The 13,606-nt window shown below is 43.6% G+C and overlaps 1 protein-coding gene across 2 annotated transcripts in view; it reads right to left on the reverse strand.

Annotated features, from left to right (window-relative positions):
• The window catches only part of LOC125453943 (protein FAM117B-like), a 222,987-nt gene that overhangs the window by 14,504 nt on the left and 194,877 nt on the right, over window positions 1–13,606 (reverse strand). For both annotated transcript variants that reach the window (XM_059647022.1, XM_059647023.1), the window contains one exon: window positions 13,199–13,421. In XM_059647022.1, coding sequence (XP_059503005.1) covers window positions 13,199–13,421 — 223 coding nt within the window. The remainder of the gene's footprint in view (window positions 1–13,198; window positions 13,422–13,606) is intronic.

The following is a 13,606-nucleotide window of genomic DNA, read 5'->3' on the forward strand; positions in this document are numbered from 1 at the left end:
AAATTCAACATGTAAGTCTCCAAATGCCTGCTGAGGTGTTCACCCAAACAGGATTAATCCCTAGAGATAGGAAAAATGTTTGCTTCTCTCAGTGACAGATGCACTGCCAAAGAAGAATAGTGAAAATGGAAAACTTTTTATGATTGCCAGAAAACTATACTGAAAGGACAGTGGTTTCTATCAGTGCTATCAGCTTCCTTCTCACACAACGTGGCTCCTGACTTTAGGACTATTCGCCACCTACCGTGGCCATAGTTAGAAACTTGAAAAAGCTACAAATGTAGCTCAAAGACAAGAAGTACCAGAGTAAAAACCACCAGTAAATTGTTATAAAAGCCACATTTCAGCAAACATACACTCAAGCCACAACTTTTTACAAAAATAATTTGTTCAGGGAAATGTGAACATAGCTCAGTTAGCAATATTTCCCATCCTAAATTGCTTCAGAGGTGGTGAGTTGCGTTCTCGAATTGCTGCAGTCTTTGGGTCTTTAGGACACTGTCAGATCAATGCCAGTGATGTAGCTGTTCTGGAACAGCTTGGTTACAGTCGCAGCATGTTCTGGAGAACAGGACTTCAACAAAACCGCCAGAATGCTGACAGAACCCACAGTGTTTGCAATATCCGGAACATCCAACTGTTTCTTCGTATTATGTGAAGTGAATCAAATTGGCTGAGGACACAGATCAGTGATGCTGGGGACCTCAGGAGATGATGGAGATACATTATCCACTAGGCAATCCAGGCTGCAACAGTTGCTAATTTTGTTTTTTGCACTACTGATCTACCTGCATTTTGAATGTCCCATTTCCATCTATCCCTAGTATCACTCGACTTCCCTGAAGAAACATCTACATCCACTTTAAATATATTCAATAATTTCACCTACACTACCTTCAGAGACAGGGCTCGAATACTACCCAACCACAGACAAAATATCTTAAATCTGTCTTGAAAGGACAACCTGTGATATTGCCTCCAATACATTTACATTCCTCCCTAAATAAGAAGACCAACACTGCACAGAGTATTCAAGATGTGGTCTCACCAATAACTGAAGCATAACATCCTTAATTTGATGTTGCATTCCTCCTGTAATAAAGAACAGCATTAACCTTCTTAGCATACAGTGTACCTGCATACCAGTTTTGGTCACTCATGAACTAGAGTGCCCAGATTGCACTACTCATCAGAATTCTGCAGTCACTCTCCACTTAAACAATACTTTGCTTTTCCTTTCTTCCCACCAGTGAATGAGTTCACGTCTTTCAACATTACATTCCATTCACCAGATGTTACCCAGTCACCCAAGCTGATTATATCCATCTGCAACTCCCATTACTTATTCACATCGTACTTTTCTACTCATCTTGGTGCTCTCTCTGAACTTGGCTAACATGCCTTTGCTCTCATCTAAAATAATAAAATAAAACTGTAAAAGGTTGAAGTCTCAGCACAACCGCCAGCAGATCTCCACTTGTCAGATTTTGCCAGTTATGAATAATCTGCTTCCTGCCAACCAATCTTCTGTCCGTGCTAATGGGTCATCCCCTCCACCACAAGCTTGTATTTTCTTCAGTAACCTTTGGCTGCAGGGTCTTATCAAATGCTGTCTTTAAATCTAAGCACTGTCTTCTCAATGTTTTGTCTAATGTGTCCAAAGACAACACACCAGTGCAGTAGAAATAATGGGAACTGCAGATGCTGGAGAATCCAAGATAACAAAGTGTGAAGCTGGATGAACACAGCAGGCCAAGCAGCATCTCAGGAGCACAAAAGCTGACGTTTCGGGCCTCGACCCTTCATCAGCACAGGTGGGACTTGAACACTATCAGTGTGCCACCGCAATGATTGCAACGAGGTCAGCCAGGTAGACCTCAGAATGAGATCCCCTATTGGACCAGATTAACAGGCCCCATCAGGGAGTGCTGGCTGACAGATAAGGAGCGCAAGACATCCTGTTAACTCTGAGATCTGGCTCTGAGGGAGCTGGATTAATGTTAAGGCTGTTTCATGTGTTAAGAAAGGGTGGCTTGGTGATGGGATACCAGCCTCTGTGGAGTAATTTCAGCGGCAGCAAGAAAACATGTTCTCAGAGAAATTTGCTCTTAACAGTCGTCTTTTCAGTTGGAATAAGCATTTCTGGCACTAGGCCCTTTGTTGGGAAGCTTGACTCATTCGATTCTGCCAAGTCTGGGCCCAACATGTGGAAAAAAATGTATTTTTTTTCCTAGGCAAATGATATTGAGGCAGGTGAAAAGCAATTAATAATTCTCCTGGCAGCTTGTGAACCTGCAGCTTTTTCCACTATTAGGAGCCTAACCTTCCCTGAGGTACCAGATACTAAAAACTTTCAGGAGTTCACAGATTTAATTGAGGATTATTATAACCCCAACCCTCTAATTCCGAGACATTATCAGTTTTATTCAGCAATTCGAGAACTAGGGAAATCTGTACTGGGATTTTTGCCTAGGTTAAGACTACTGGCAGGGGGTGTGTGACTTTGGTTTAACCCTTGATGACATGCTGAGAGATCATTTGGTATGTGGGATCAATGATGCAAAAGTGCCTACTAGCTGAAGCTTCAAACAGGTGTCACAACAGGCATTATTACTGGAAAATCCTGAAAGTGGAGCATATGAGTAGCAGGGTATATGATGCAAGTGGATACCCTCATCAGTCCAACTGAGCTTGGGGAACACCACTTGAGTGAAGGCAATTGCATAGCCTCACACGACATATCCTGAACAGAGCAACTCTAGGTCTGCCCACAGCAAAACCTCAAAACAAACCCAAGTTTTGACCAAATGGTTGAAATTTTCTTCAGGATCCGGGCTGGCAAGCCATTGTAGTTGCTGTCAGGATGCAGACTCAAAACAGCTAGAGCCCCACAAGGCCTGAAGTGAGTAAGACAACTCATAAATCAGTATCTATGAGAGTGCACACTCTGCAAAGTCCACCTATATCTGGTTTGAAACATTGTTAAGCAATGCAGCACAGTGGCTGAGTGGTTAGCACTGCTGCCTCACAGCGCCAGGGACCCAGGTTCAATTCCACCCTTGGCTGACTGTGTGCAGAGTTTGCACATTCTCCCTGTGTCTCCATGGGTTTACTCCGGGTGCTTGGCTTCCTCCCACAGTCCAGAGATGTGCATACTAGGTGGACTGGCCATGCTTAATTGCCCGTATTGTTCAGGGATGTGTAGATTGGGTGGGTCATAGCAGAGTGAGTCTAGGGGAAGGGGGGAGATGCTTTGAGGTTCAGTGTGGACTTGTTGGCCTAAAGGGCCTGTTTCCACACTATAGGGATTCTACGATCTACAAATTCCAAATCAGAACCAAAATAACCAAAATGGTTAAGGGGTTACCCAGTTCTAATGGAGTTCTAATTACCCAGTTCTAATTCTAATAATACTGGTACAGCTGTTTCAGCGATCACAGAAGCAGATTGAGCAGCAGGGTCACTCAGTGGTTAGCACTGCTTCCTCACAGCACCAGGGACTTGGGTTCAATTATACCCTCAAGCAACTGTCTGTATGGAGTTTGCACATTCTCCCCATGTCTGTGGGTGTTTCTCCCGGGTGCTCCTGTTTCCTCCCACAGTCCAAAGATGTGCAGGCTAGGTGAACTGGCCATGCTAAATTGCCTGCAGTGTTCAGAGATGTGTAGATTAAGTGTGTCAGCCATGGGAAATGTAGAGAAAGTACAGGGGAGCGGTTGTAGGTTGGATGCTCTTCAGAAGGTCAGTGTGGACTTGGCCGAATGGCCTGTTGCTGCACTGTAGGATTTCTCCGAGTAATATTAAGGGTGCAACTTCGGTTCTGATCTCTCATGAGAAACAGCTGGTTCAGTTAGCACTGACTGTAGTAAAAGGCTCAGTTCCATATTTGACGGGGCAAACTAGTTGAGAAAGATTCAGTTAGATTGGCTCAATTAGAAAATGGCTGCCTAACAGAAGTCCTTACTAAATACCTGGGAGATTTTCACAAAGGTTTCAGGACTATCAAAGGAGCCAAGGCCACCTCGCATATTCACGAGAATGCAATTCCACAATTCCTCAAGGCCCACCCAATGCCTTTAGACTTACAAGCAAAAGTAGAGGTAGAAATCAGAAGGTTAGAAAGTGGAAGAACCAAACCAGCCCAGTTTGCAGAATGGACAGCATCAGTCATACAGGTTGTGAAGTCCGACCGGTCGGTTTGCCTTTGTGGGGATTTTAAACAAACAGTAAACTGCTTTTTGCAGCTGGATAAATACCCAATTGTTCGCATACAGGATTTATATCCAAAGCTGGCAAGGGGTCGGTCCTTCACGAAGCTGGGCGTAAGCCATGCATATATGCAGCTGTGGTTAGATGAGGATTCCCAGAATTATTGCAACAATTAACACCCATAAAGGTTTCTACCAATATACAAGGCTGCCATTTGAAGTATCAACAGTGGACGATGAAGAAGATTGTACATGGTCTATATCAGGTCGCTATTTATCCAGATGACATGCTAATAACAGGGAAGACCAATAAGGAACACCTAGAGAACTTGATCATAGTACCTGGGACATTTCTCCGAGTTGAAAGTATGATTTAGAAAGGAAAAATGCACATACCAGGCACCCCAAGTAACCTTGTAAAAAACAAAAGAATTGCTGATGCCGTAAATCAGGAAAAAAAACAAAGTTGCTAAAAAAGCTCAGCAGGTCTGGTAGAATCCGTCAAGGAAAAGACAAAATTAACGTTTCATGTCCGTTGACCCTTCCTTCGAACTGCCTCCCGCTAGCTGATACACCACTGGTGGTACTGTGCCACTGGAAAAGTTGTAAGTGTTTTAAATTTTCTGGCCACACTTCCAGTCACAGCTGACAATTTCAAAGTTTGGATGCAGAAAGATCTGGTTCTAGCAAAACTGAAACAGCTTGTGGTGATGGGGAAACCAAAGAGCCATCATAATCAGAGCTGAAACCTTTTTAGACCTGGAGAGACCATATCACAGTAGGAGATAGCATATTATTATGGGGACCAAGACTGATTGTCCTGAGTAAAGGTCACCACCAGACTCTAGCTGAACTCCACCAGGATCATCCAGGGGTTTCCAAAATGAAAACATTAGTGAGAAGTTAGGTCTGGTGGCCAGGATTGGATGTAAACATAGGTGCATTGGTGGGGCAGGGCTCAGAGTTCCGAAACGGACAAAAATTACCTCCAGCAGCTACTCACAATCACTGGAACCGTCAGGTAAATTATGGACTCAGTTACACGTGGACTATGCAGATCCTTTTGTGGGGGAGTGTTGGGGGGGGGGGGGGGGGAGGGCCGGGGGGAGGAGATGAAATAGCATCAAGAACACCAATATGGAATGTTAAGTGACAGGCAGTTTACTTCAGGGGATGACATTTAGTCTAGGAGCCATGGGAATGGCCCTGAATGTGAGGATAGGTCAAGTGACAGATAAAGCTCACGTAGGTGCGCTGGTCCTGAATAACAATGTGAACCATTTGAAAGCTGTAAATTCACAAACAATGCGGGAGTAAAACGTGCCTGGCTCCTTGACTGTTTTTCCAACTGTCCCAGAATCCATGAGTTCTCCCTCTCCATCAAGCGTTCAAGATTCCTTGGATTCTGATATAGATACAGTAGGTGTCCTGGGTTAACACCTTTGCCAGGTGAACAGAATTAATTTCTTCTGAGAGGCCCCAGGTGCATCAGGCGAGCAACTGTGTGTTACATGCCACCTGGATCAGAGTTGGAGGAACCTGGCCCACTGCTGAAAAGCCCCAGGAGGAACTATAAAAAAAGGTGCCGGACTGTGTCCTTGGACTCAGTGATTGTACAATGTCAGCCAGATGGACCTCAGAGTTATCTGACTGCAGTTGCTAATCTATCTAATCCAACAGCCCTGGCTGACAAATAAGAGCGGGAGTGTCAGGCATCCTGGCTCTGAGGGAGCTGGATCAGTGTCAAGGACGCTCCACATATAAAGGGTGACTTGCTGACGGAATACTGGCCTCTGTGGAGTCATTTCACCACAAGAGCCTAAAAAGAATTTATTATATTTTAGTAAGTCTATTCAGAGATGTTATTATTACAAACCCAGGATGCAGGTGGGACTGGGGGCCAGGCTTTTCCTGGCTCAGCTATGCAGGACAAGAGCCCTGATCATTGTCTTTCAGACTTTTTTAAAAATCAACTTGTCCAAGAAGGATACAACGCACCTCGAGAGTAAGTCTGACTCAAGCATGGATCTCCTAGCCCAGAGGCAGGGATGTTACCAGTGTGTCACAACAGTCTTAAGAGTAGCCTAAATTTTAAAAAAAAATTTAACTTATTTTTCTAATCAACCTGTTCAGAGATGTTAATGCACAACTCTGGAGCAGGTGGGACTTGAACCCAAGCCTCCTGGTCCATGGGGTAGGAGGTAGGAACAAGGAACAATACAGCACAGAACCAGGCCCTTCAGCCGTTCAAGCCTGCGCTGGCACATTTTAGCCTTCTGTACTAAAACTGTCTTTACTTACAGAATCCGTAACCCTCTGTTCCCTTGCTATTCGCGTATTTATCCAGGTGTTTCTTGAATGCTCTTGTTGTCTCTGCTTCCAACACCACCTCTGGTACTGCATTCCAGGCACTGAAGAAAAACTTGGCTTGGACACCTCTTTTGAACTCCAACTAAACTCCTCCGTCCCCAGCCTATGCCTTGGCTATCCGTATACTAAATGTTCCTTTCAACGAAGGCAAGCATGCCGTACGCCTTTTTTCACTACCTTATCGTACCTTCAACAGTCTGTGGACATAGTAATTCTCCTAAAGGTTCTGCCATTCGCTATATAATTTCCATCTGTACTTGACCTTCCAAGGTGCATCAGCTCACATAAGGCCACAAGACTGTAAGACAGAGGAGCAGTAATTAGGCCATTCGGCCCATTCAGCCCGCTCTGCCATTCAATCATGGCTGATAAGTTCCTCAACTCCATTCTCCTGCCTTCTCCCTGTAACATTTGATCCCCTTGGTAATCAAGAACCTATCCATCTCAGTCTTAAATGAACTCCATGAAATACTCATGTCTGGATTAAGCTCCATATGCCATTTTCTGTCTGTCCCTCCAAATGATCTATATCCTGCTGTATCCTCTGACAATCCTCTTCACTACCTGCAACTCCACCAATCTTTGTACCGTCCGCACACTTATTAATTAGACCAGCTGTGTCTTCTTCTAAACCACTTTTGTAGACCACAAACAGCAGAGGTCCTAATACTGATCCCTGTGAAACACTAGTCACAGTTGTCCATTCCTAAAACAATCATTCCATAGCTACTCTGTTTCCTATGATTAAGCCAGTTCTTTATCCATCTTGCCAGCTCACTCATGAAACCATGTGACTTCACCTACTGTATCAGCCTGCCGTTAAGGGCCTTGTCAAAGGCTTTGCCAAAGTCCACGTAGACAACCACCATTTTTCCCTCATCCATCATCTCCTCAAAAGAACTCAATAAAGTTAACGAGGTACGACCTCCCCTACATAGAACTATGCTATCTATCACTAATCAGTCCGTTTGCTTCTAAATGCAGACAGATCTTGTTCCCAAGAATCTTTTCTAATAACTCCCCAACCACTAACTTGAGGCCCACAGGCCTGTAATTTCCTGAATTATCCCTGCTACCCCTCTGAAACAATGAGACTGCATTAGCTATTCTCCAGCCCTCTGGCACCTCACTTGTGACCAAAGAGGGTACAAAGCTGTCTGTTAATGCTCCAGCAATTTATTCTCTTGCCTCCCTTAATGTTCTTGGGCAGATCCCATCAGGACTCAGTGACTTATCTACCTTGACGCTTTTTAAGACACATAACACCTCTTCCTTTTTAATGGCAACTTGTTTCAGAAATTCGACACTCCCTTCCCTGAAATCATCCTCAACCAATTCCTTCTCTTTGGTGAATACCGACACAAAGTATTTGTTGAGTGTTAGTATTTCTGGCTCCACACAGACTCCCTTCCTTTGGCCTCGATCAGGGCAACATTTTCCCTGCCTACTATCTTGCTTTTATACATGTATAAAGCGCCTTGGGATTCTCCTTAGTCTTGTTTACTTAAGAGATGTTCATGACCCCTTTTAATTTGCTGTTTAAGATCTTCCCCATTTTCGTTATATTATTCAAAGGCTTGGTCAGTCCCCATCCTTCTTACTCTGCTTCCTTGCTCTTTTTGAGCAAGGTCATAAAATTCCTGGTCATTCATAGTTCAGGTAACCTGCCATACCTGTCCTTCATTCTTGCAGGAATGTGCCGCTCCTGAATTTTTGCCAACTGCCATTTGAAATACTCCGTGTTTGATGTGGATTTAATCCTCTAACAGCCACCTGCAATCAACACTTCCCAGTTCCTGCATAATATTGTTGTCATTCACCTTCCCCCAGTTTAACACCTTCACCCGAGGACTGCTGTTATCCCTATCCACGAGTATCTTAAAATTTGTGGTATTATGGTCACTTTTCACAAAATGCTCCCCCACTGAAACATCACTCACCTGAACAAAGAACAATACAGCACAGGAACAGGCCCTTGGACCCGCCAAACCTGAACCGCCACATTTTGTCCTTCCATACTAAAACTGTCTTCACTTATAGGATCTCTATTCCGTTCCTATTCTTGTATTTATCTAGGTGCTTCTTGAATGCTGCTATTAAGTCCAGTTGCACTACTTGCTCTGGCAAAGCATTCCAGGCACTCACCACTCTGCGAAAAACTTGCCTTGCGCATCTTTTTTTAAATATCCCCCTTCACACCTTGCCCAGATCATTTACCAAAACCAGTCCCCTGTAACCCCTTCCCCGCGTGGACTGTTTACGTACTCTGTCAAGAAACCTTCCTGAATGGTCCTTAAAAACTCTGCTCCATCAAAGTCCCTAGCACGATGCGAGTCCCAGTCAACATAGGAGAAATTTAAATTACCCGTCACAACAACCTTGCTGTTTTTACATCTTTCCACAATCTAAATATTTTCTCCTCTATCTCTCACAGGCTGTTGGAAGGCCTGTAGCATACCTCCAGCATTGTGGTTTCACTTTTCCTATTCGTGAGCTCTACCCATATTGCCTTGCAACATCAGTCCTCTGATGCATCCTCTTTCAGCACAACTGAGGGATACTTCCTTACCAGCAAAATATATTCCCCCCCCCCCCTGCCCTTTTATATCCCCTATCACACCTGAAACACCTAAATCCTGGGATATTCAGTAGCCAGTCCTGTCCCTCTTTCAGGCAAGTCTCTGTAATTGCAATAATGTCATAATTCCAAGAACTAACCAAAGTTCTAAGTTCATCTACCTTGCCTATTATACTCTTGCATTTCAGACCATCACCCCTATTCTTGTCAGGGGTATTTCACTGCTTGTCCTTGTTCTTAGTCATATTTGCCTTGGTTCTACCTCTCCCCTCAGTTTCTGCATCTACTGCTCTACTCCTCTGGCTCTTTTCCCCTTCTACACATGTTTAAACCCTCCCCAACCACTCTATCAAGTAGCCTCCTGCCAAGGACATCAGTCCCGGTCCTGCCCATGTGTCACCTGTCCAGTTTGTACTGGTGACACCTCCCCCCAGTCCGGTCCTAAAGCCCCACAAATCTGAAACCTCCCTCTCGCACCATCTTTTCAGCCACATGTTCATCCTATACATCCCGCTGTTTCTACTCTGACCAGCTTGTGGCACTGGTACTAAGCCTGAGCTAACTATCTTTGAGGTATTACATTTCAAGTTTTTTCCAAATTGTCTATATTCTGTTTTTTGGAGCTCATCACTCTTTTCTTTAAAATCTGTGTTGTTAGTACCAATGTGTCCCATAACTACAGGCTGTTCACCCTTCCCTCCAGGATGGTCTGCAAAGTTCCAAGACATCCAGGACCCTGAGCACCAGGGAGGCGACACACCAACCTGGATTCTCTTTTGCAGCCACCGAAATGCCTATCTGTTCCCCTTGCGATTGAATCCCCTGTAATTGCAGCATTTCTACACCTATTTCTCCCTCCTTCTGCAGCAGAGCTAACCATGGTGCCATGATTTTGTCTGCTGCTGTTATCCCCTGAGAGGCCATTCCCCTCAAAAGTATATCTGTTCTGCAGGGAAATAGCCACAGGAAATTCCTACTCTGTCTGCTTAGCTCTCCTGCTCTGCCTGGTGGTCACCCAATCCCTTCCTGCCCGTGGAGTTTGAGTCTGCAGTGTGACCACCTCTCAAGACATGCTACCGCGACACTCTCTGCTTTGCGAATCCTTCATAGTGTCCCCCGACGTCACTCCAACTCTGAAACTCAGGCTTCCAGGAGCAGCCGCTAGAGACATTTCTTGCACACAGAGGTCCCGGGCAGTGGAAATATGCCCTGCTTTCCACATCGACCAAGAGGTGCAGACTGTGATTTGGAACTCTCCTGCCATGTCTTGCCTCTTTGATTTAATTAATCCTTACAGTTGCCCTAGCAATTTCTGCTTTTTGTCTCAGATTTCTGGCCTCCACAGCTCTTCATTTTATTTTACATCTATTAGTTCATTCACCACTTCTTTTAAGATCCTAATATGAAATCCATCTGAACCCAGAGACGTGTTCAAAGCTCCATCATCTGGCTCAATGTCACTTCTCAAGATTAAAATTTTGCTAAGTTCGTCTCTCCTTTCCACCTCCTGATTTACAGCTATTACTGCAATATTTTGTGTCTTCTACAAGAAAACTGAAGCAAAACATTTCTTCATTTATCTACTGTTTCTTTATTCTAATAACTTGCTATTCTCACTCAATACAGGGCTGGTACTTACTTGTTCTTTTCCTTTCTGAACTACCTGCAAAACTCTTGCTATCAATTTTTACATTGCTAGCTAGGTTCCTTTCTATCTCAATTTCTTCCTCCTGATGATTCTTTTAGTCATTCCTACCATTTTTCATATTCTGGCCAATTATCTGACCTGCCACTGATCTTTGAGCAGTTACATGCGTTTATTCCCCCTGCAACTCTGTTGTTTCCACCAACTTCTTAAGTTAATCACAGTTGGTGACTCTTTAGAAGATCTTTGTTCTTGTAGGAATGTATTTATTTTGAAGCATTCCCTTAGATATCTGCTCAAGTATCTGTTGATCTATCTGTTACACCATTCACTTCAGTCAGCTCAGTTTTCATGTCCACAGTTACTTTGATTTTGGTTAAAAACATGAGTTTTAGAGTCAGTCCTCTCCCCTTCAAAGTGAACATAAAGTTCAATCATATTGTGGTCACTGTAACCTAGAAGTAGCTAACTCTGGTCATTAATTAATCCTTTCATATTACACTATTGCTAGACTAATATAACCTCCTTTCTGGTGATTTCCAAATTGTGATGCTCTACAAAATTCTTGAAAACATTCTATGAACTCCTCATTCAGACTACTACTGTCACTTTGTTTTTTTTCCCAGGTCTTATGGAGGCTAAAGCCACCCACGACTATTGCTGTCCCCTTTTAGTAAATGTGGAATATTTCTAATATACTTCTTTTGTTGACTATTCCTCCAGTGACTCATTTCCTCACCTATTCTACATCCTGATTTGAATCAAGGTCAAATCTAACGACTGCACAAATACCATCTTTGATTAACAATGCAGATTTTCCCTGCAAAAGATGAGAATACTTCTGGAGACTCTTCCTTCAGTGATTGTTTAATTATCTGCAACCATTCACTGCCTTGACATGGTAGGACTGCACAGCTGAAATCAGATCCATCAATCATCAAATTGCATAGCTGTCTGTTTTTGCTATTTAACATGCAAGTAGTCCTGTGCTGTACCTTCAGCAGCTTGACATCTCATTTTGAGAAATGTCTGGTGCTGTTCCAGGCATGCCCTCCTGCACGCTTCAATGAACTGGGATCAATCCTCGGATTTATTTGTAATGGTAGATGGGAAAATGCTGTGCAATGAGGTATGAATAGTGGTTGAGCACAACATCCGGCTTTATGAATTCTGCAGTCAATGCTGATGAATCGCAGGAAGACACTCTCCCAACTGTATACCACAGTGCCCATCTGGTGGCTCTGTCCTGCTGAACAAAATCTGGAGGGTTAGGGTTGGTGGCGTCTAGGACACAGTCATAGACTCAAAATCATACATACAGACAACGTCAGGTTGTTGGTTGACTAGGATGTGGAACAGCTGTTCTAATCTTGGCATAAGCCCCCAGGTGTTCATAAGGAGACCTCTGTAGAGTAAACTCGGTTATTTATGTCACAGTTATTTCTAGTGTCTAGGGTGATGTGGGGTGGACTGCCCAGATGAATACTCTCTTCAGACTTTGCAGTGCTCATGTACTAACCAAGACTGTCTTGAGCTCAGGAGCTATATGGCCCTGACATAATCCAGGCTTGGTGTCATTTAGCAAGTTATTGCTCAGTGAATGCAGCTTGAACCTACTGTCAATGACCACTTCAAACAGGATTGTCCCAACAAAGGAAGTAGTTAATCAGCCTTACATGTCTTACCAGCTCTCCAAATGGGATCGTGACCTACTGTCATTCGCTTGTATTATTCCATAAGCCTTTCGGTTATTTTCATTCAAAATAATCATCCAATACCCTCTCAAATGCCTCAGAAGAACTAGCCTCACCACACTTCCAGGCAGTGCATTCCAGATCCAATCCACTGTGAAAAAGTTGTTTCTAATCTTTTATTTGCTTCTTGAAATCTGTGCCCTCTAATCCTTGGTTCTTTATGAACGAGAACAATTTCTCTTCATCTACTCTGTCCAGATCCTACATGATTTTCAAAACTTTTATCCAATCTCCTCTTAGCCTATTCTCCAAACAAAATAGACCCAACTTCTCTTATTGATCCTTCTAGTGATGTTCCACATCCCTGCAACCATTCTCTGTGCTGATGATTGAGAGAAGACTGCTTTTTGTAGAAAGGTCCTGTTTGAGCAATTTGTAACAGTACCAGATGACGACAGCATTGTAGCTGCAGAGAACAGCTTGGGTAGTAACGTGTCTATTTCGAGAGCACAAGTCTTGTTAGAGCTCTGCCATGATAAATCCTCAAGAAGACCAACATAAACAGACAGCTTACAAAATAGAATGAGAAAAAACTGTATCTTTGTCAGGTGAGTTATCGATGAAAATCTAATATAATCCAGCAGTTTTAAACAAAAAAATGCTGATTAGCAGAATTGACATCCTAACTGTTGACTCCCAATACCTTTCTCTCGGCTATCCGTTAGCAGATCTTCAATATAGCATGGGCTCTCTCCACTGCCTTCATTGGCGATCGTGAGGAATGTTGGTGAAACAGACTGGGATCGGCTGCTGCTGGTACTGCTCCGGTCCATTCCTGATGGGGTTTGAGTGTCAATACTGCGGGTACTACTGCTTCGCTGCTGTACAGGAAACGGAGCACGATGACCATCTGGAGTATCTTGTGGCTAACACACAAAATCAAAGTGCAAGAGTTAACCAATTACTTGAATTACATTATAACAGCTCCTACATTCTTTTATTCATGTTGAAGTTCCTATATTACAACAGTGGCTACATTTCAGAAGAATGTCATTGGCTGCTCTCAGCTGTCCTGAGATTGTGAAGTGTAAGTTCTTACAAAACAGATTTG

The sequence above is a fragment of the Stegostoma tigrinum genome, chromosome 7, assembly GCF_030684315.1.
Source record: "Stegostoma tigrinum isolate sSteTig4 chromosome 7, sSteTig4.hap1, whole genome shotgun sequence".
NCBI lineage: Eukaryota > Metazoa > Chordata > Chondrichthyes > Orectolobiformes > Stegostomatidae > Stegostoma > Stegostoma tigrinum.